The sequence below is a fragment of the Molothrus aeneus genome, chromosome 1 (assembly GCF_037042795.1).
Source record: "Molothrus aeneus isolate 106 chromosome 1, BPBGC_Maene_1.0, whole genome shotgun sequence".
Lineage (NCBI taxonomy): Eukaryota > Metazoa > Chordata > Aves > Passeriformes > Icteridae > Molothrus > Molothrus aeneus.
In genome coordinates, this window is record NC_089646.1 from 9,430,844 (window position 1) to 9,455,460 (window position 24,617).

At 38.2% G+C, this 24,617-nt stretch overlaps 1 protein-coding gene across 1 annotated transcript in view; it reads right to left on the reverse strand.

Moving 5' to 3' along the window:
• PTPRN2 (protein tyrosine phosphatase receptor type N2) overlaps positions 1-24,617 on the reverse strand; it is a 636,053-nt gene that overhangs the window by 68,776 nt on the left and 542,660 nt on the right. The window contains exon 14 of the mRNA XM_066551162.1: positions 16,650-16,844. Coding sequence (XP_066407259.1) covers positions 16,650-16,844 — 195 coding nt within the window. The remainder of the gene's footprint in view (positions 1-16,649; positions 16,845-24,617) is intronic.

Below are 24,617 nucleotides of genomic sequence, written 5' to 3' on the forward strand. Positions count from 1 at the left end.
GATGCACTATCTCAATCATTTTCAGTCTTTCCATCAACTAGCATGCTAAGAAAATAACTTTTTTGCCAAGCTAGTTGTTCCATGGAAGTCCTACAGTTGTTTCTGGTGCTCTAATCCAACCAACCCACAATAATGCCTGTAACTGGTACCAAGACCAGCTCCATCTCTGAAACTTCAATCTATAAATGTTAGGAATGCCAGCTTTAATCTTAAACATCAAGTTCTCAATATTAACTGCAAAGAAGTGTGACTTTATAGGGGTAGTTATATTTGGCTTATATAGACATATAAAATGAAAAATTCTGTTGTGGCAGCTCTTTGTCAGTATCTCACAGAACTTGTATCTGGAAGAAATCTCAGTAAATTACCATCTGGCTATAAAGTCTCACATGCTCTCAATCCTGGAGAGTGTTCTGCATCCCTACTTTACTGGAAGCAGGATTTCATCACCTGATTAGTCAGTCATTTCAGGCTGAGGGCTCCTTTCTCTTTTGTAACCTGTGCTGTGCCATCTCAGATCTCTTGCTTACAGTAACCACAAATGAAAAAATATGGGAAATAAAAACTTAGGAATCTGTATTTTCTCTTGCAAAAGACACTGAGAAATTATTTTTCCTCCTCCATTTGCAGCCATATTACTACCATGATGTGTTTTGATCTAATAGTTTTCCTATTTCTCAGGACATGATTACACCAGTGAAAAAAATAGTTTTGAAGCTTTTCAGTTAGGTACTGAAAAATACTCTGGAGCTCTACTTGTAATTTGGCATGAAACACTACTAATATCATACATAATGTGGTAGGTGATGAAGGAAAACTTAAAAAAAAAAGCCAGAGGGAGGCAATTCACTGACAAAGCAACTATTCAGTGTGGTTGAGAATAATATCCCTAGATTGCTTCAAATAGGTTGTATTATTCAGAAATAATTTAACTTCCATGGTGATACCTGCCAACAATAAAATTGACATTCCATAGTTTCAGTTTCATATTTTTAGATGTAAAGCTCATTGTAGACACCTAGGCATGCACACAATGAGCAGCTGTGCCTTCAGCATGCCATCTTAAATAATGTTAAATTTTTGTCCCTGGTTTGCTAGAGAAGTATCACCTCTGCACAAGCAGTGCAAGGCATTATCTACCAGACTGGACCATGTGCAACTTTGGCCAGAAAGGCTGTAATTCACAAGCATGTTAGATGGCAACCTATGTTCTGTTTGCCTAAATTAATATACCCTTGATGCAGTGTACATCACCATCTCTCCTTCTCCTAATGCTCTGATAATAGAGTTTTGTAACTTGTAAAAGGATTACTTCAATCCAATCAGCAGGTGCTGGGATCAGTGTGTGTCACACAAACACTTGCTAATCCCTTTTCTTACAGCTCCCAGCTGCCAAAGGTGTTCAATGAAATCCCAGTGAAATGGATGGATACAACCTGGCCTGGACTGACACAGGTTGTCATCTGTGGAAGAGATCTTGGAAAATACATGTGCTGCTAAGAATTGCTTCAACTGGAATGGTGGAGGCAGGTATACTATTAAAAAGAAATGCAGCTATGAAGTTAAACATTTAAAAAAAAATTGAATGCTTAATTATGAAATATTTACTCTACCTGGCTCTCTAAATATAGCAGAAGATAAAGAAATTCACTCCACAAGGAATCCCTTCTTAAGGAATATCAGCTACTTAATGGTGTCTTCTAGGTCTTAAAATATAACCACCCTCATCTCCTCCTCCTTACCCCCTTTCTTGAAATCTAAATTATGCCTCTGAATTTTCACCTCTGCAATTACTTAGCTTTAAATAAACCTCCACAAAAAAGGGAAGATGATTGCCATAAAAGGAATATAATTTGCTCCCTTACAATCCCTGTATTTCTATAGCTCCTTCTTGTCCAACTGTCTGAAAGTGCTCACATTTCTCCTGCAGGGGAGGCAAGTATCACTGCTGCTTCACAGATGGGAAATGGAAGGGCTCAAACATTGAAATGAATTTCCCAGGGTCACAGAATATGCTCCTAAAACACTAATTTTTGCAGGAATATTCTTGACAGCTGATTTTTAACCCCGTGATCATGTTTATAGACATGGCTGAAAGTCAGGACACCTTAATGAATCCATATCTGAGAACATTTTTGTAATTACAAGTATACCAAATATTCTGACTGTGATGGAATTAGTACAGATTTTGGGTTGGGGATTTTGTTTAGAAGTACATGGTTTAAGTGTCTGGTGAGTAGATAAATTTATGCACATGCTGAATGCTGTTTATGCAAAGACATGCCAAGGTAAATAATATATATGTGTAAAAGACGAATTATCCAAAAGCACTTTCTAAAATTTCTGTACTTCTTATAGTAGATTTCACTACAAAAATCTTAAATAATAAATAGCCTTCACAAAAAGGAACAATATTACTTAAAAAAATTAAGGTCTAAACCTCTTAGCCAATTACTGCTATTTCACAGCATGGGATATGTTGTGACATTTTGTAAAACCAAAAATAAATCCAAAACAAGAAAAAACTCAGCCCAAACCTCCCCATTAAAGACAGCTCTGCAGTACAGGAACTGGCACCAAGGAGAGTGTCAGCTGAATTCATCAACTGAGACATTTTGGGAAGCATTTCTGGTAGCTTTGTTAAAATGTAAAAGCACAAGCATGTAAAAACTAGCTGGAAAACTGAACAAAAATATACAAATCAAGTCCTTTGGCTCTTTGTGATAAATATTGACACCCAACACCACTCTGACAGAAAACTGCTATTCTCTTCTTACACATTAAATCAATTTTTCTAATGATCCCTTCTCACTTCATTTTTTACTAATATTTTAACACCATACCAGAATCCAAGACATATTTGTGATTCATTTATACGTCTGTTGTGTGTCTGAAATGAAAACTTTAAAAATATATTACTGCACACTAATTACCTGGCTGAAAACACAAAACCAAATTCCCTGGCTTCGTCTCACAGCCCTGCTAACTCAATTAAGCATCTAAATTTGGGTTCTCCGTTGGATACTGTATTTTCAAATTTAGATTTTAATGAATTACAGTCTGTGTTTCTTTTCAGAGCACTTGTATAGTCATCTTCCTTTACTATATATATAAAAATTACCAAGAGATAAATAAAGAATTCTGAAAACATCATGTTTAAAAATAATCTTCTCTTCAAGCATGGTCAAGTTCTACAGAGATAATGAGACCAGTAAAACCCAGGCAACCATGACCAAGTATATCCAAGTGATACAGAACACGATGTGATTTATAGATAGTCTGGAAAAATATCACTATGTTAAACACTGGCCATCTTGAAGGCAGACAGGAAAATATTTCTTTTACAGATATAATACCCCTGCTAAAGCAAAGGGATAAGTACTTGCTTACTGTTACTCTTAAACTTGTGAATAGAAGTCAAAAAGGGCTTCTCCAGGAAAAAATAATAACTCATAAAGGAAAGCCCATCTGCTCTTCTGGGATTTTTTTTTGGGTGGCGGGTCAAGGTAAGATATTGAACTGATAGAGTTTGTACCTAAACACACACAGAGGTTGTGGAAAATTGAGAACATGCAATATGAAATCCAAGAAGTCTTGCAATTCATGCTACACCCACAGCCTAGAGGCAGGCTATGCATATATGCACAAGTGACCACCAGGTTAGCTGGGAGAAAAAGCAGGAAAGAAACAGACTGGTAATCAGCCTTTTCCTTAGAAATCTCCTGTAACAGAGACCAGACACTTCCAACTCCACAAACAGCTTGGATGACCTCATCCTTGCACTAAGGACCATTTTGGAACCATGAAAATTCCATGTTTGCACACAGAGAAGCAACACAATTGGCAATTCCATGGGTACTGCCAGTCCCACAGATGCAGAGCAAGCTCAGTACAACAGTAAAAACAAAGAGCTTGACTATAGAAGACAGCTCATAAAGCAGGTTGAATGAAAAACTGATTTTTTTAATGGTTGGACTTGATTTGGAGGTCTCTTTCAACCTAAATGATTTTTTGACAGTAGGAAACGAAGAAATTATTTTTTCACAGAAGCCCTTTCAGGACTTAAAAGAGACAACTGTGGGAGAAGACACTTCTGCCCTACCCCTTCCATGTCACACTCACAGTCATGTTGAAACAACATGCAGTAGGAGAATAAGCAATGCTGGCTGTGAGCAAGATGCAGCTGGCATCTGCCCAGCTCCCAAATCTGGAGGAAGTGTCCCATTTTTCAGGTAACCTTTTATCTATGCACCATGGGAATTCCAACTGATGCTGGCCTAGCTCAGTAATTCTCAAATATTTTTTTCATGAAAGCATTCAAAAGGGATTGTGAAGTGATGGTAGAAAGGCTTTAGAAGTGCATAAGCTGAAGACATCCTGCCTACTCCTGGGACTCTTGGGTTTCCATGGAAGCCAGTAAAGAATAACACTTTAAAGAAGTTTGAGGAACACTGGTCTAATCCACAGATGAAAACATTTGAAGTGACAGAGGGCAAAATAAGAACAAGGGAAAAACAATGTGAAAGAGGACAGAAGAAGAAGCCAAGAACATACTCTAGAGGTCAATAAAGAAGTGAAATGATGAAAGAAGACACTATACTGCAAAGGAAGAAAGTCAGAAAAACAAAAACCAGAACACAGATAAATGCTATGGGAAGAAGCAAATTTTGGTCATAACTGATAGTTCTCAACATTTCTTTGCATGCTGTTTCTTCTCCTTTGAACCTTTCCCTTCAACTGCTGAACAAGGAGAATAAATTGAGGGGGTGACAGCAGTAGTTTTGAGTAGACAGTAAAAGTACAGCTGACTGTTAAACAGAAAGAAAAAGAACCTAAAATTTGGTGCATGTGCATGATTGCTAAGGATTTAGCAGACTGGCCTTGAAGAAAACTGTTATCAATTCAGAAGAAACTCAAAAAATGTGTGGAAGGCATCCTTTTCCATCATACTCTTATTTACTATAGACTGCACATCCTCAGTTTGGTTTTCACAAGCTTTTTCAATACGTATTTCATATCTTTCAGTCAGCTCTCCAAATATGGGATATTTTGCTCTTCAATAATAAGGTGAAAACTAAACTTGGCAGAATGAAATCTGACAAACCCAAGTCCAGAATTCCTTCATACTTTCATGTCTTAAAAAAGAGCAATGAGTGACACAAAAGGACAAAAATATTATCCTTCAATACAATCCTTCTTCTGTTAAAGCCAGTAGGGTGAGTTGTGAAAGCTCAGCACAGGGACATGGGGATTTACTCCTGGCTCTGTTTCCAACCTTAAGGTTTGTCTTGGTCAAGATGCTTCCCTGTCAGTGCCTGAGTTTCCTGGACCAAAAAGACAGGATAATGATAGATACCTTTTTAAAAAGAGCTTTGAATCTACTGATCAGAAGTAGTATATAAGCATTGCCTTATTATTACTTTGGTTATTAAAGTGAGTTGAAAGGATCCTGGTGACTTTAATCAACATTTCTTTTATCAGGCCCCAGAAACCTACCTGAAGGACAAAGTTTTGCAAAATTCAGTTATGAGGACACACATATGCTAAGTTGAAGGCTGGTGGATACCCTCAGATACCACAGAATTTTCTCGATACTTGAACTTCTTTGTTCTTGAACTTCAAATGAAAGAAAAAGCCATTTATGGAGTTCCAGAAGAAGTAGTGTATTGGGCACCATTAGTACATTTACTACAGCAGCCATACGCTACCATGATGTTTTCAATCAAATTGGTCCAATGCAAACCAAGACACAAAAAGGTGAAAGGAGGCAATGAAAAATGAAGAAAGCACCTTTCTCAGGCAGGCATTACACACACACACACCTGAGAAGCAGCAGGACACCCCGCCGCTGTGAGCCAGCACTGCCCTGGGCATCTTAGCTTGCTGTGGTTAATAAAGCCAACCCTTCCAGGTGCCTTCCCCAGCAGCAGATAAAGCAGTAGATAAACTGCTGCATCAGAAACACTCCTGCATTTAGAAAAGCTTTGGGTTTGGATTCTGCATTAGCTTCATCCTTGAAAAATTCCATCTTTTAAGTCCACCACAGCCTACCACACTGGCATGGTGGCTGTCTCTTCATGCCACAGTCTACAGGGTTTGTTATGATTCTTACAAGTTAAGAAGCACCCTTGATGCCTTTGGTCTAACACATAATTATAATACACACAAAACATGATTTTATATGAAAGTGCTTCTCTGGGTATCATTACTGCATGCTATTTAACAACTGCTACTTTTAAGCTAAAACTCCTTTGGAATTGTCTGATGAATGACATGAATGCCCACTTTAGGACATGTCCTGCTGCAAAAGTACTCCCTCTGCAAGACTGCTCCAAGGAACCTTGTAGGACTTACAGATAAAAGGTTAGTTCTGCAACCTGCAGTTTTTGGGGTGAGCCCAGTCAAGTTTCACGTGCTCCACACAGAGGTAAAGCTTGGAGTAATCTCATGGTAGAGCAGGTACATGAGGGTTTGTTGTGTTGATGGTACTTCTACACACAGTCCATCTACTCATGCAAATAATGTCTTAAAGCATTTAAATGATCTCTATCTATTCTACTGGTAAAATTTGTCACTGGCAAAGACATGTGACATCTTTTCCATTAGCTTTTCTCTGTAATGTGACACAGGCAGATTAAAAGGGTTCTTTAACATACATCTCCTCCAGTACTGATGTGTCTGAGATCACTGCAAATTAAATTTTATAAATTATCACTGCTGTGCTTTTCACCATTTATGTCACTATATATTCACAATTTCCTCATTCCATGAAGCACAAACAGCCTTGTCAGCTTCACTTATACACTGCTGTAAGAGACAAAAATTGCCAATATTGCAAGGAAAAGTTTTAAAATTTAAAATGCTAAAAAAATTTTCCATTAACACAGAAAAGTTGTATATATTGTATGTCTGCTCCCAAATATTTATCTATACCTATAGAGCATACTATTGCTGTTCATGGTATTTGTACACAAGCATGCATGTGGGTATGAAGCACCCACCACTGAAGAGTCATCTCAAGGCACATGATACTAAAACCAATATACAAACCCTAAAAATATACCAGTATTTAAAGGCATAAGAAGGCCTAAATAAACATGAAGTAACACTGTGTCATAAATATAACACCAAGATCTAGGGCCTGGTTCTGCCTGGGCTCCCACCCGCTAATCACTCGTCTGCAGACACAGCCGTGGGTGCAATTTCAGCTCTCAGATTTTCCTGCTGTAGCTTTTCTCCCCTTGTTATCTCAGTAGACATCTTCACTTTGGTGAGATGGATATTGAACTACCATCCTGCTACACATTCTAGGAATATGCACACAGCAAGCAGCTCGGCATCAGCTCACACATGAACAGCCTTAGCTCCCATAAAATATTCATTCATTTAAAAAATATTTGCACCCTGCTGTCAAACTTAGACAAATTCATACTGAGCCTCAGAAAATAGCTGTTTTAATGGTAAATGATGTTCCAGAAACCTCTTTCAGGCTAAACACTCTCGTCAAAATTATTTTAATAAGAAAGATTAACAATTTCAACATTAGCTGCTAATCCCCTTTCATTTGAAACTGTGCTGATAAAATTCTTTGCTTGTCATTCAAATAGTAAGTAATAATTATAGATTTGGGGCCTCCATCTCTTGCTTCATTAATAGTAAATTGCATGGAAGTCTGAAGCATAAAGTCAGCTTTGATACATCTCAAAATGCAATTTCCATAGCTTTCCTTAGCTATGTACAATTAATTACAGAGTTAATAAGGGGAATATGTTAATGAAAGGGAAATTATTCACTCAGACCACCTGGTCTTATCAAATTTCTTTAATATGTTTCCTTCTTTCTGTGAATTTGCATGACAGCAAGAACACAAATCATGGTGTGCATTGCTAGTCCTTTAGTATTTTTATTTGCAATCAGCTAAAGTCCACTTAAATTAAACACAGAAAGAATGAAAGAAGTAGTCAGTAGTAAATAACTGACTGCATTTGTTTTCTCAAGTTCAGTACCTTTATAATTTTAAAATAAAATTGCTTAAACAGCTTTATAATTACCAGACTCTCTTCAATGCTGAAGTACAAATATAATGCATCCAAAAAGGAGACATTGTCATCTTTTATTTTCCTTAAAGAAATGTGCTGCATGTGCACATATTTAATAAAAGATGTACAGAAATGTGCTTCAATTCACTGCAGTCTGACAGCTACTAGAGCTTAGTTGTTATGTGCAGTGGAGTTTTGGATGTTCAGGGGAATATTTTAGTTGCTACAAACAGCCCAGTCAGAAGGTGGCAAACCTTCACATAAATCATCTTAAAAATAACACAGTTGTGATACATAGTCAGAGAAATATTTTTTAAAGATGGGTCAAGTCCAGAAACCAACCATCTTTAACAAAGCTCAATGGATTTACTACTGACCAGACAGAGGACAAAAACATTTGAGGACCTGGACATCAACCCTCATAATCATTCCAGGAAGAAAAAGGCCAGAGAATAATTCCTAGAGCAATGGCAGGTTGTGTTTGGAGGAGGTGATGCTTGTGGGCAGTTTATCACCCCTCCCTCCTATTCTTAGTTCAATGCAAAGGTCCAACATACAACAAGAGGCAGCTCATAATTCTCCCTTGCTATGAATAGGGTTTTCTTGGCCAGCTTGGCAACCTAAAGCAGCATTAGCTCATGAGTTTAGGAGAAGAGGATAAGGGAGACATGACAGCATTGAGGGAGAGCTGCCAACAAAAAAAAAAAGTAAGATATTACTCTGGTCTGAAACAAAAGGACAGTTACATAAAGGAGACAAACTCAGTAAAATTATGTCTTTTATAAAGACATACTGGGGGGTAAGGACGTAATATTTGAGGGTGGAATACTTTACCTGGTATTGACCACAAAGTAAACCAGTCCTCTTTTATTGAACAGCAAATACTATGTCATCCACTTCCAAGCAAACTTTACAGATTATTTTAATGTTTATCTCCTTATTTAAAAATATTTCCACAGCTGCGTCGTGGGTGCATATGCAAAATTTGATCATCACAGGAGCATTCTGTCTGTGTCCTACACATCAAATTTTCCAAATACCACCCAAATTCTGTTACCTTACTCAGAAAACACTGCCAAATTATGGTCTAATCCCAGAAGGAGTTGCAGAAAGCAAAGTACAAGTTTTTTTAATCTTACCCTGAAGAACTTTGTTGAATCAGACTTTGTTGAATCAGTGGAGGGATTGAACTGTCTCCATAACAAATAACCAGGTCATGTTCAATGACTTTTGCTGGCATGGCCCGCACAAAGAGAAAGAGCTCTCCAAAATATCAATGGGAGTTCTTCTGGGCATCCTAAACTGCAACTGGCACAGCAGTGCAAAAACACAGTGCCAATATTATGTCTCTTTGGAAGTTATGAAGCAAGTCCCACTTTCACCCTGAACTCTTACATATTTTGAGGAGCTCTGAAGCTGGAGTCCCATTTACCACACGTCATTTGATCTTAGCAGTGTGCCATGTCTAGCAACCCATGTGAGTAATTTCTTTACCCCACAGTGAGTCAAAACTCGCCACCTGCTCATATCTGAACTCTGCCACCAGCTCAGAAATACTCTGTAACATACATTCTCATCTTGAGTCTCCTGCCTGAGAAATCTTCCTGAATTGCCCTCTTTCTAGTATCCTTCTAAACAGGCATTTCCACCTGCTAAATCCAAAATATGATTAACTGCTGTATCTGCTACAATGAGTTATCAAGGATTTAATGCATGATGTGAGCGTGCACAACAGGAAAAATACAGCAAGAGCACTTCATCACTAAGGATGCATTTGGAGCCAAAAGAAAAGATCTCCCAGATAAATATTCATCTCCAGGAGACCCCACGGTTCATGAGACTCTCAGAAGCAGCTGAGTATCCAGTAAGATTCCTTGTCTTCAACCTGATCTATCAAAACTCAGATAATTTTCATTAAATCCCCATCTATTGCTACTTGCTACAGTTGATACTTGTCTTGCCTTGACATTACCTGGATGCCCTCTAGAAATGCAAGAAAGCTGGGCGAAACAGAAAAAAGTCCAGATAGCCACCAAGATTTGTTTCAGCCAAGAAAATGATCCTTTCTTTTTACTTGGTGCACACAGTTGCATAACCTAGTTTTGTGTCACACATTTCTCCCAATGTAACACTTTTAAAATCAGTAATCTAGAATATTAAGAGAAATGCTTTCTTCATCTTTCTACTAAAAGCCTTAGGGAATGATGTAAGTTGGATAAAAGTGTTCAACCAAAGCAGCTTAAACAAAGCTGGAATAAACACTTTACAGTCAAATGACAGAGTAAGACGTAGCCACAGAAATTTGGTGAGTTATTTCTAATCATGAATACATTAGGGGAAGACAACTGGCATGGAAGAATTTAGGGAAAAAAAAGGTTTTGAAATCAATTTCATACCATGTTCAAGAGGAATGTTTTTCTCGATTTGCAATTGTCATTATTTCCTAAGGCCCATTCAACAAAATTAATATAGAAAATGGGGAGCAACTTATTATGAAACAAATAAAATGGAAGAATCAAAGGGTAACGTGTTCATGAATATTTTTTCTGAGTTTTATTGATATAATCTATGTAGTACATACATCCATTTATTAGATTTATGGGTCTATTAGTAGAGCTGTTTCCATATGCCACGAGATTTTTTTCACTTTGCAGCTTTCCTTTGCTCCTGTATCTCAAGTCCCAGCTTTAAACAAACACAGGCAAATGTTTCAAAACAACTTAAACATTTAGGGAGGGAAAAAAAAAGATGTAAAATGAAGGGATAAACACTACATGAGCAGAAGATCTTTCAGGAGGCAGCCAGCTCTGTTTGTCCCTAAAAGCATGACAGCTCAGGGAGAGATGGGTAAAGATTTTCCCATCCACAGTGTTTATATCTTTTTGGGATATTGGCTATCCTGTCACAGAGTAACATAATTTATAACAGCCCTTTCCCTTGTGACTCCTCCTGTCCAACTGTTCATGATGAAATGGCCTTTAGGGCCAAAGCTTTCTTGGGACTTAATTTTGTGAGACTTCTACAACTATTTATACTGGCACAGCTGAAAGGTAAGTTGGGATTTAGATCCACTTAGCACATGTGTAAGGAGTTCATGCTTTTAGCTTAACTTTGCCACCGACTTTTTTTCCCTTCCCATGTGAGGGAGGATTTTTTTCTTCATTTTCTCAGTGGCAAGCTTTTTTTAAACAGGGTATTTATATTCTTGAGATGCATGAAGAGGTATTAATGCTGGTAGAAGGAGATGGTGGGAAAAAGAAAAAAAAAATAGACTCCATTTAATAATCAAACAAATGATTGTGACAAAGCCCTTGTTTTTCATACTGCACTCCTCACCTTTGTCCCTGCCAGCATTAATCACCTCTGCAGCATCTGTGTCCCCAGGCAGTGCACTGCATGCTGCTTCACTCAGGAGATGCTCAGTGTGTATATGGATTAAGGTCAAGGTGGAAAGTACACCTGCTTCTAGCTCAGTGCTAGCTGTCCTTACATGCTGGAGCTTCTCTCTTCATTTAGAGAAGTGTGTTTAGATGCCTTTTGCTCCCAATGTTATTGCAGCTTTAGGGATAAAATGAAGGAATTTCAGCAAGATGTAGTACAGGATCTAGCAAATCCCATTTCTTGTTGCAATGTGTCTTCAGTCACTCAGTTCTACACTCTTCCATATTCAATTAAAAAGAATCTATAGCTGCTACCCCATAGAGCTTATCTAAAAAAGAATTCACTTCAAAAAATGAGAGTGAGGGGGAAATTGCTAAGAAACCATCAAAAAGTTACTATTCAGAGAGTACAGGATACCAATAGCATCAAAAACCCCCAGGTTCAATCTTGGAAACTATTCTCTCCCTGTAACCCTTCCCAGTCCAACAGCAATCCTGTCAGTGATTCAGCATCAAAATTAAGTGGATGCAAAATTCAGCACCTGGGGTTTGCCTGTTTTAGCAGCACCAGGCCCCCACCCCATGTCCCCAGCTAAGATTGTGTCACCTTCTGGGACACAGCCTGTCCCAGGACTTTGACAGAAAGTTCTCTTATGAGGCCATCCTTCATTTCTCTGTGGTGAATGTCCTCCTGGTTTTACAGGCATATTGCCAAAGACAAGGGGGTTAAGCAGACTTATATCTCTTAGATAAAAGGCCACAGATTTCAGGCTCTAGTTCATCTGTTCCCATCACCTCATTCAGCCCAAGTATGAAACTTTTTTCTCCCTCTGAAAAGTACATCATCACAAACAATCACATACTATTATTACTTCCAATACATAAAGCAGTTTCATACCTCTGGCAGAGGACGCCTAAGACTTCAGCTTGCAAAAAGTACTGAAAAAGACCTTTTTTAAATTCACACTTTCTGAAATTCTAATTTATGTATAATGCTCCAAATTTTGCACATCTGTCTTTACAAGGAAAAAACCTGCAAAACACAGAAAATCGTGCAAAACACAGAAAATCACTTCTGCTTCTGCAAATATCCTCTCTTATATGGAATTCAGATAACAACCTCATAATGTTATCACCAAAATCATACATTCTCTTTTTCATTTAAAACCTCATGAAAGATTATTTGTTTTAACCAAAAAAAGCATGGTAATACATGAAGCAGGTGTAGGATCCAATCCACCTCGGTGCTGAGCTTGTGCTACAGCACAAACAAAAGAGATTCCTTCATGTAAGCTGCAAACATCAAGGTCTCCTAATTCTCAGGAGACCTTCAGAGCCACCTACTCACTTCATCAAGGGGGAATTTATGGACTCAAGTCAACACCAACACTTCATTAAATGCCTAAAATATAGGAGCCCGAGTTAGGGAGACTAAATCTCTCCTGATCACTTTTAAACTCCCTCTGGTTTTCTTGCTGGACTACAAAAGGAATTGTTGCCCTTTATTAGAACTTCTCTTGTCAGCTGCAATATAGACATACACATGAGAATAAAGTGGGTGGAAATTTAAGTTCCTCTTCTTTCCCTTGTTGTGACCTTCTGAATGATGCTTTCTTGCAAAGCCAGCGGTGACCAAAATGAGAGCACACATCCTGAGTTGCTGCTCATGCTGAAACCAGCCAGTCAGTGCCACAACCATGACTGCATTAAACATGCTCCTCTAATTACACTTCCCAAAGTGCTTGGATTTTTTAGAAAGACAGAATCAAAATGTGCCATATGCGCCACCCTCCTGTTAGAAATGTGATGAAAAAGACAGTGAAAAGGAAAAAAAAAACCTCTGAATGTTGTTATCACTGTCCTTCTGGGCCTCCTGAGCCCTCCCTGCTTCCTCCTGCCAACAGCTCAAACCACCTCACGCTGCTGGCAGCAGTGCAGAGGCATTGCCTGGCTGCACAGGGAAGTGGCAGAAATGCAGGATTTTTCCCTTTGGAGGCTGGTCTCAGTCTAAGTGAGGAGACCCAAGGTGTGCAGAAACCAGGAACCTTCCACATCCAGAGAGCTTGGAAGATTCCTGCTTTCTGCACCTTTGGGCACTATAAACAATGGGCTAACAAGTGGGAAGTCCTCCAAGAAAACAGTACCTGTGGCCAACAAAGCTCCAACAAAGCCTAAGCTGAGATGACTTAGATATGAGTGCAGGTACGACTGATAGCATTTTCCAGCAAATTCAACAGCTTTATAGAAGTATTTCTGACCAATGCTACCCCTGAATAAGATTACACGAAGTCATTCAGCAGTCACACACTTCTAAGCTATTTTCATTAAAGTTTTATTCTGTTCATGAATCAAAAGAAATTATTTCCTGCTGCCACTTTACACAGTAATCCATTGTTTTATTTTCTCTAGGGAGATCCCAGCACCTATAAGCAATAAGGACTGAGGAGCCTTAGCTCAGCTAACTACCCCTTCACTGCACATTGTGGAGCTCAAAAACACATTTGCAGACTTATAAGTGCATTTACCCTGCAAAGCAGAGGGTATTTGCCATTCTTACTAGGCCCCTTGCTAATATTTGTCATGGCTTTTTTGGGCACTGAGATATTTTTCAAAGAAAATATCTAAAATTTTAAAAGGAAAAGGATTGTGTCAGAGGGAAATTAGAGGAACCGAAAAATGTCTTTTATTAAATGGTATAAAAGTTGCAAACTGTCTCCTCTCTCTCCTCCACTTGTATCTGCAAGGCAAAGAGAGGAAAAGTTCACCTCTGGTGAGCTGCTTCTGTTGCTGCAGTCCAACAAGCCACAGCATCCCCAGAAGGAGAGAAATTCAGGTAAATAAGGCATTACAGAGCTGTGCATTTATTTTTGAGCAGAACATAAACTGGGTCAGCTCTCTGGTTTCATTGTGACCCACAGTGACACAAAACATGAGCATTTCTGATCAAGCCCAATCATCTGCTTCTGTGCTGTAGCTGAGGGATGCTGATCCTTCCATGTAAACCTAACACAGCTTTGCCTTCAGCAAATCTTGTATTTATGGTTTAACTGCTTCCTTAAGTAAACATCCCACTGCCTGCCTGACCCTCCTATTAGGCTTGCCCTGATAGCAAAGCTAAATGCATATTTTGATGCTAACACATATTTTCTCCCTAATTGTATCCTCTGAGTCCATTAAGAACAATTTCTCCCCATCCTGTATGTCACAGCACATAGGCAGACTCCCCTGAATCACTGATTTTTGTTTGTTCAGGTTAGACTTAACAAATTAACTGGTTTTACTCTTTCTGTGTGTCTTGCACTCTTAAAACCCTAGAGCATTTCTTTACCCTTCTTTGAACTCTCACCAGTAAGATACATCTGCTGTTAGACAGTTAATACATGTATGAGTTCACCCAGGGTTAAACAGGATTGACTGAATTATGGACACTGAACACCAAAACAGTGATCTTGACCAATCTGACTATTTTTAGAAGTTTATTTACTGTCATATGAAGACAATTCCTTCTTGCAATTTTGCAGAAATTTGCAGAGCCAGAATAAGTGGTACCCCTAAGTAACTTTCTCTCCTTTAAGCATGATTTTGAGATGTTTTTTTATGTTCCCAATAATATCACTGAAAATGATTTTGCTCAATTTGAAGTAGTTGAAACTGTTTGCAAATGTTAAATGAATATTTCCATCTACATAGGAAATCTTGCTCTAATTTCCATACAAATATATTGCCTAGATATTTTTGAACCTTTTTTGCCTCAAAATTTGTATTTATTTTGAGATCGGGCAACTGGAAATGTTTGGCATTCCCAATCCTCCTCCCCCCCAGCCCCCAAGTATTTTACTTAACTATGAAAGGAAATCAAGTGAAGTTTAATTACAATTTGGCAATAGTGGAACAGTCAAAACTGTAACAAATGGTTTTCTGTCATGGGAACAACCCTTTCAAACTGCACTTGTCTACCGGATATTACCATAATAATTAATTAATTACTTTTGGAGGGGGATGGCAGCAATGTATTTACTCAGGATCATAAACTCTGAGGAAGCATCTGGTTTAAAATCCTACCCTGCTTTTGCTCAGTTTTATAGCTGACTTGATCAAGGCTGAAGGAGGTCAGTAACTTGGCTGAGGTCAAATTTGGTTTTTGGGTTTTGCCTGCCTTCATTCCTTTCACCATTATGTGAGGTTGGCTTGTAAGAACTTGAAAAATACCTCAGAAGATAGTACCTTCAAATATAAGTCCAGAAAAAGGAAGAAGTTTAAAAATTATGACCCAAAAGTATGGCATGATGGAGAGAAGTTTCCAAAAACATGGCAAACTATCAACTGGAAAGGATGCTTACTTAAGGTAAAAGAGAAGTCAAATATAGAAGCAAAATAACACAACTTTTGGTCAAATTCTTCACCACAACCTGACTTCTACTCAGATAATGTCAATGCACTCTAGAGAGGCAGTAAATATTTAAAGAAAGATGAAAATAAGGCACAAAAGCTGGAGGATTACTCTACAGCTCTCCCAGCAGGACAGAAACAAGCTGCACCAGTCCTAACCACTGGACTCTGACTCTTACATACAAAAATCTCTTAATGTGTCCATCTTCTACACTGATACTGGTCTCAAGCTGTGCCTGGAAGTAACCCAAGATTTCCAACATAGACTCCATCAATAGAATATATTTGGATCATTTCAAACACGAGAAATCCAGCTTGGAAGAAATTCATCCAAGGACAAAACAAAAAAATCCATGCAAGGCTCAAAATTCAGATCCTTTTTCTAAGGGTGACAGAAATAAATTGCTCCATATCACTAATCTTCTGTTGCCTTCTCAGCTCAGATACCTCCACACACTGGAAACACATGAGAAAAAGCAGTGAGCTGATCATAAATTTGGCAGCTTTCTTCAGTTGTCCAAGCTGAGCTAAACATAAATTAGCAGGACAAGAGAACACCACAGGGCTTTTTTTTCTTAAAAGCAAGAATGCAAACAATTCATATGTTCACGTTAAAAGAATGTTCCCAAGAGAAGAAAAACAAAAATGTAATGAAAAAAAAAGGAAATAAAAATGCCTGTTTTAATTACATAAAGTTAAGATTACCAATGAAGCTCAGGAATATTTTCCACCTGTGAAAACACATCTTTCCTGTCATTTAAAGCTCTCTCTTTCCAAAAGCTGGGCAGGTGCCTGGAATTCTGTCGCAATTTCTGGTGCCACGAAGACAGAAGTGCCTTACCAGGATCATGTGACCGGTGGAGATGTCCATGTTGGACTGGACTGGCTCCTCACACCAGGATGAGGTGCTGCTGCGGGCCGAGGGGCTGGGGATGGGCCCATCGCTGAACTGGGAGGAGACGCTGTTGATTCGGGAGGAGTGCAGGGGCTCCGGGCGGTCAGAGCTCTTCACTGCCATGCGCTGCCGGCATAGCTCCTGGAGAGAGAGAGAGAGAGAGAGAGGAGGAACAACCCACAGTTAAGAGTAATTACAGGATAGAGTCTACTAAAGACATATGATTTACAACAGGTTTCCAGGGCTGGAAGTGTTTCCCCCCTCACTGCAGTAATTTTTGGTGGCTGTCTGTTCCGTTAAGCACGGCTACAAAGGGATGCTCAATGAAATTACTGCATGATCACTACCCTAACCTTTCAAAAGTGCAATTATGACAGCATGCACATCTCCATATAGATAACCAAAAATCGTATTTTGGAGCTTGACTCCTCTAGCAGATATATATTTTTTTTCTCCCCCACATTCTGCAAAGCCACTTTTGAACCACACAACCTCCTGAAGTTAATGGGGTTGCACGGGAGTAATTGAGAGCGCTGCTTGGCCCTGGATATGCAAACTCAGCAAGCTCAAGGCAACTGAATTGATGTGCTCTCCTATGTAAATCCTTGTTGATAGATGCCTCATTTCTCTTCATTAAAGTAGCAAACTCGCAACACTTCCTCCCTGATGTGGGGCAGAGAGGATGAAGAATGACATTAACGAAGAATAAAAGCAGAAATCTGTCATTGTATTGTTTAAGCAGCTTTGGCGAAGAAAGAAAATTCAAGCTATCACACACACTAATGCAAGTCATGTTGAAACACCAAAATAGATAGCACTGGGAATACGTATTTTCAGTTGCTCTCATGCATAGAATTCGTGCAAATATACAGAATTCTGGTTAGGTAGCAGAAAATCCTGCTGGTAAAACCAACTCCTGATAGTATAAAATTCTGATTCTTATAGGATGAGCAGACCCACAGTCACACTGTCATGTTGTAACGCTGTTAGAATCCACTGTGGTGGTGAGATCACAGATATTGTAATAAAATGATCATTTTTAACATATGACTACTGTCCATGAGGGGTCCTTGGCTGCAAGGCCCCTTGGCAAGTCTATAGGATGTGGCCAAATTGCACACACAGTGTGGGTACACATTTGTCTCAGAATACTCATTCTGCACAGATGAGTACTAAGAGCTCAATTTTTTGCCTCAGGCTAACAAAATAATACAGGCTGAAAAATTCATACCATTGGAATGCCATGGCTTCTGTTTTCTTATTCATTGATAATTTAGTTGCAGCCCAAGTGCCATCAGGAGGATGATCTGAAAACCATTATTTATCAACTGCAATAAAATCTTCTTTTCAGACAGAAGTTTGAAATATAACTTAAGACTATGTCTGGGGCTTTTTATAACCTTGCAAACTCTAGGACACTGAAGGGGGATCCTAATCCGTGCAGCAGAAAGCATTCAAACAAACTCCCTGAAACCACTGTATAGAGTCTCCTCCTGTCACCACATGACAATGATGACAATGATTAAAGACCCCTTAAAATATTCTTTTCTACCAAAACTTCTGTCTTACTTGCCATTAGAGATGCTTATGTGGACTTTTACTATTTGATAGTATTTAATACAGTATGTATATACATAGATACATACATGTATGCATACATGTAAAAATTAAGATACACTGAGATGAATGAAATTTGTATCATTTATAGACAGGATATATTTCACTGTCTATTAAAAAATACAGTCAACAGAAGGTTGGGAAGCAGAGATTACTAATTCTATGTGGTGTCAGTTGCTGGAATAACTGTACAGAAGACTGTCACAAGTGAAACTGCTACCTGACTCCATTATTGCATTTTTGTATATTTATTGATTTTGTCTAGGCCATGAAAGAGTTTTTCTAATTTTTACCAAAAGTAGGGGTTTTCCACACTTGAGTAGTATCTATTCTGTCACTTGGTACTTTTTAGCTTCCTACTAACCTTAACATGAAAAATATTAGAAAAATAAATTAAACTTCAAAAATACATTGAATTGTGTCATGTATATGGCTGGTAGATAGGTCAGTTAAACTATCAGTATTAAACCAAAGACTTTTTAATAAAGGAAAAAATGTCATTGTATCTCTTATTTTTAAATATAGGAACAAAGAAAAAACTCTTTTTCTCCTTTTCTCAGGAGGATCACACACTTTATAAGAAAGGCTAGCAATAGTTCTCAATGTCTATTACTAACCTCAGAATGACCCTGCAGTAGTGTAATTTCAAATCCTTGCTTTTAGCAGATTTTGGGGAAAAGTATAACAGAGTGGAAGCTTTTTAGACAGAAAAATAAATATACAAAAAACCAAAAAGCTGCTCAGATGTTTAGACATCAGCCATTCCTAGAGGGAATTGTTTATTGGACTAAGCAAAAATATAATAAGTAAAGGTATAAAAAAAAAGAAGTCTATCACATAACTGCTAGAAAGATCTGTCTTCTGGCTAGCATGCCATGTGGCGTTGATATGAATTTATTATATTCTAATAGACATCCTGCCACTTGACTCACCCCAACTCTGTGCTAACAATAGCATTTGTACTCAAACAGGATCTTTGTTTTTAAGTTGATCTGTTCCTGCTGTTCATATCCTGCCTCAAGTCATAATCCTCTGCTTTTACAAGTGGTGGCTGTGGAAAGGATTATAGACCTCTGTTAACAAAAAAGAATTGAGATCAAGCGATGTCTAAGAAATTAATGTACCATTTTTACATGAATTATAATGACAAAAGAAACAATATTATAGACAATTGATTCTGGAACAGATTAACCTCTAACCAAAAGATCTTTTTGGACATAAAGTATTTAATATGTTACTAAGAAATGTTGTTTTATAATGAAGTTTAACATGTTCATGGTCCTTGTGGAAGAAGGTGAAGTTGGGAATCATAACAAATTTAAATATGTTTAAAAAAATGTACCTTATCTCAAATATTAACATATTTCTTTCCTGACATATATAGAACCAAAACAATAATTCCCAGAACTGCTGTAACTGTCAAATACCTCAAACAAAGCAACCACATCGCTGCACTCTGCTGTAAAAAATGTTTAATGTAAACAGGAAGGTCAAATCATAGCTGAAGCAAAAACGCCCCTGAATTTCTTGATTGGAGTCTTAAATCTCCGTGACAATGGGTTTTCCCCTGCTGTAAACGGAAGTTTTTGGATTGAATTTATTTCCAGATCAGTCTGACAGCCCTCAACAGCTCTTCCTTCCCCCTCTTCCAGCCAGCCCAGCCCTGGCTGAGGAACCTGTCCCATCCACACACATACATCAGCCACCTCAGCACAGCTACAGCTTCTGCTTCTCCAAAGCCACCTCTGTGCCTCCCAGCCATTCCAGCTCCCACTTGGGTTTCTAGGCTGGAACTGCAGGGATAACATGTTCAAGACCACCACAGGTAAAAGCTTTGATGCACGAGGTGTTTTGGGGAGCCACATGGGCTCCTCCAGGACATACGGACAAGGGACATCCAGCTCAAAGCAGGGAAATGTCTTTATGTGGAAGTTGGCCTTGAGATGGGTCATCAGTGTTCCCCCCTACATTGGGAATAGTGGGGTCTCACAGTGTGGGGTGTTTCACACCATCCCACGGCACTTAGTGAGCCCTGTGGATGGTTCAGACCCTTGTAAGTACAGTATCTGTCACCTGTGCACTTCTCTGCATGCTCAGCTATGCTCTGCCTTCCTCTCCAAAATATTTACTCTCACAAGCATTTTGCAAATCAGCCATTTATCAAACCACAACTAGAATTCAAACTTGACTAAAATGTCAAAGCTTCATACTGTGAGAATGACACAAACTGTATTTCTGTATTGTCTCAGCCATTAAAAATATTTTCTAAGAATGAATTCAATTTACTGCTGCATTTCTATATTTAGCAGAGTGGCTGAGGCTATTTCTGCCATGCTGAGACTCAGTAATGTCTAGCCATTGTTTGTGTATAGTTTGAGTGCCATTCTTCATTTAAAAACATCATTTACACCTAAAAAAGCAACCATAATGCATACAGTGAAAGATGAAGAAACGATCCTCCTGACCTTCAGGCTATGATCTAATGGATGGGTTGGACATAAACATTTATTTAAAAGGTAATTTGAAGTTTATGACATTATTTCCCATCACATGGGAATTGCTATCATAGTGAGGCAGTTACTCTGTTTTTTATTTCCCAACATTTATTATCAAACTTATATGGCGGTCACATGCAGTATATAATGGAGAAGTAATATCGCTGCATGACAAAAACTGCCATAACCAAGATAGATATTCTGTAAATAATGTTGAGTTAAATGAGTTCAAAGTACTGCACCATGATCATCTGCAGTGAGCTTTTTATTTGACACACAATTGATAACCTTAAACAAACCATAAACAGTATTTTGGAAACCCCTCAATCCTCTTCAGAATGAGGTTCTAAAATATTCCTAATACTTGGCTGTCCACACAGAGACAGGGAGAGGCATGAAGTGCAACTGTTTCCTCAGGTACAAATAGATTTTCGAATCCATACACTCCACTTGTGAATGAACCACTCTGCAGCATAAATGTAGCTCATCCACATTTAAAGAAGGGTATTAAGAGACTTGTTTCACTACCTTAATTGACAAAACTGAGAGCCAGTCTTGCCACCATGTTTTGTTAGGTGGGTCTCTGAACCTGAAGAGGTAAGAAACTCTCCTCTCCAACAAGGAGGCATCAAGTCTGTTCAGAAATGGAGCCCGCAGGTACCTGTCCAGGCTGGTCTGGAGATGTGACTTGCTTACCAGCAGAAGTGTTAGGCCCTGTCACCAGCCAGTGACCAGCCACTTCTCCCACGTGGCTTTGTGATGCTCAGCAGCCATTGGTGTCACAGAAGGGCCAGGCAACAAAAGAGAGCTCATAGAAATGTTTATCTGTCATCTACTGGAAAATCCACTTAAGGAAATTGGAAAATCCATTGAAGCTACACAGTTTACTGAAATGTTTGGTTTTAGAGAGAAAGGATCCCTGGAAAGGATTATGAGGACAGGTAACCATAGAACTAAAACCAGATGTAACTGAGGCTAATGGGTAATATTGAATCTTTTCTCTTGATTTACTTGCAAAAATGGATTTTGAGAACCTCAGGTGACAGTACAGGCAGGAGAGCTGACTGGAGCATCCCAGTTAAGACATGGCCAACGTTCACCTGAGCTCTGCAGTCATCAAACACGAGCAATTCCACCTCAAAGCTGCCTCCAGAGAGGATGCTGCAAATACTTAATGCAAATTCTCTAAGCAATACCTTTAGGTATTCCAAGTCCAGCCAGTGATGATGGCACATGAATCATTCTCTTCTAGCTGGTACCAGGAGCATGACAAATGTTCAGTCCAAAGCAAACAAAAATAGCTTTGTATATGAAATACTGCTCTTCTTTCCCAGCCACAGTCACCTCAGATTTGACTAGCAGGAGATCTGGGATCTGAGGGAAATGTCAACTTTTCAGTTTATTTAGAAAAAGAAACATAATTTCATTACTATATATTAATGAAAATAGATTTTGTAACTGATCCCAAAATTTGCACCAAACCAGGAAACAGGGCTAACATTTCCACGCTTTAAAGAATTTTTTGTTTAGCAAATTAAAATAGAAACCACTTGAGTTAGTCCAGAAACAAGTGTGGCAAAATTATTCTAGAATTAGCAAAATATAAGAGAGAATAAAGCTTTCCATGGATAATTATTAAGAAAATGCAGAGACACTAAACAAAGAAATTACTGTTTATTAAAAGTGATAGCTGAGTGTACACCAAACCCTTCCAACCTGACCTGACTAATATTCTATCAATCAAGAAACAAATCTGCTTAAGCAGGCATGATCACAAGAACACTGTGTTAATTTTTTTGTGAAACGAACATATTTTGCAGATATTTTAAATTAAAATGCTGACACTTAATTCTAAATTATTCAAGACTACACCTTTTAATAAAATGTATAATGAAGATTAAGAATATATGTAATCTATATGCTAGGTATGGACGAGTAAGACCTTTGGAATGCCTTTTTTTTCCTCCTCCCTCAGCTTTAATACATTTAATTCAACAGAAGTCTCATTCTCCTTTTCAGGAGATATTATTCACAGGATGAGCTGAGGTCTGCACATACAGCCTGGATTTCACTGTTCTGCAATGGATGCAGTCATAACACAGTAAGATTTAAAAAATGAAAAAAGAAGATAAGCTCTTTTTTTTTTAACAAATGGATCTAGGACTACAAACATCATTATTCTCTAACTGAATTTGCTTAGTGTTACTACAGGATGAAGCTAAAGTCATTTGGCTACCTTTGTTTTGCTCTTGCATACTTGATAAGCTTTCAGGTGTTATAAATTTAACTTTAACTTATTTACTGTATTTGTAGCTTTGGGGATAATTACAGCTTTATTATCATTTATTTTTGAGTTATTGAAACATACTTTCAAGATTTAGCTTGATTTTAACATACTTTTTGTCCAGGAATAAAAGAGCTGTTTACATACATGGAATATTTGCATGTATATTTTCTATCCTTCTCAGAAAAGGCAACTATATCTAATATCTGTGTCCCTTCAGAAAAGGGATAAAGGGATATATTGAAAAAATGATTGAGAGAAATATTTTGAAAGACACAGCATCAAACATATCATTACACATCCATACTCTGGACAATTCATTTTATCTAGACTTGTATGTGATAGATCTTGGGAGGAACAGAAACAAAAAAAAAAAAAAAGAAAGAAGAAGAAAGCAGGATAAATTTCTTTGAGTGTCAATGCAGCCTTCATGTGTCCAGTTCAGTTCACTATCTGCCCTCCTGTACCACACTATCTATATTTGAATATAACTCTGAACCTTGGGACAGGGGGGGATTACTTTGCTTGATTGTTAAATGATCTAAAACCCAGGGATGCTGTTTCTTTTTGAGAGCATCACAGCCTAATACAGGCTTGAGAATCATTCTCCTAACAAAACCTCGATTTTGATTGTGGCCTGTGAAACCTAAAATTTCAATTATTTTAGCATTGTGTGTGTTTCCTGTTGATGACTCATGTCATTATCATTCCCCTTTCCCCAAAAAGTCAAGGCCATTAAGAAAGGGAAAGGCAAAGAAAACGTGGCTAACTTTAAATGAAAAATGACTTTTCCTTTTTTAAAAAAAATTCTTTGATTTCTTTGTTTTATTCCCTCTTTAAATTCAAACATTTGCACAGTCTTATCCTACCAAATTGAATGAAAAGCCATCATGGTCTTGTACACATCTCCAGGTGTCCAGCAGACATAAAAATTGCACAGAACCAAAAATCCTGCCTATGCAATACAGCTTGAGAAAATAGTTTTATTTTTATTCTTTCAGCAACCTCCCATCAATGATGAAGCAATCTGAATAGTCCAGAAGCTCCTGAAGGAGGCTGATATCTCCTACATGGCTCCCATTGCCAAGGAAGACATGACAGCATAGGTTTAATGATATTTCTCTGAAATAATGATAATACTGCCCTGCAATCCATGCCAGAAAAGCACAGGTATCTTTGGGGATAATACTGCTTTCCAGAGGGTCAGTGAAATTTGAAGACCATGTTTAGGTTACTCAGCTTGTTTTCCTATACAAAACCACAAAAGACCACTGAGTGGGACTGCATGAGTATGACAGTTTAGAGCCTTTATTTCTAAAAGTTTTATGAAACCAGCACCCTGGTCTTCACAAACAGGAGATACACAAAGAAAGGCTGTGATTCTTTAGATTGATTTGGAAGAGTATCTTCTCTGCTTGATGACATCATGGTAGCTTCCCAAAGAATTTAAAGAATTTAAAATTTCCTGGATGACTCCAAGGAAATCAGTGCCTGTTCTGAATAGGATATATTTGCAAA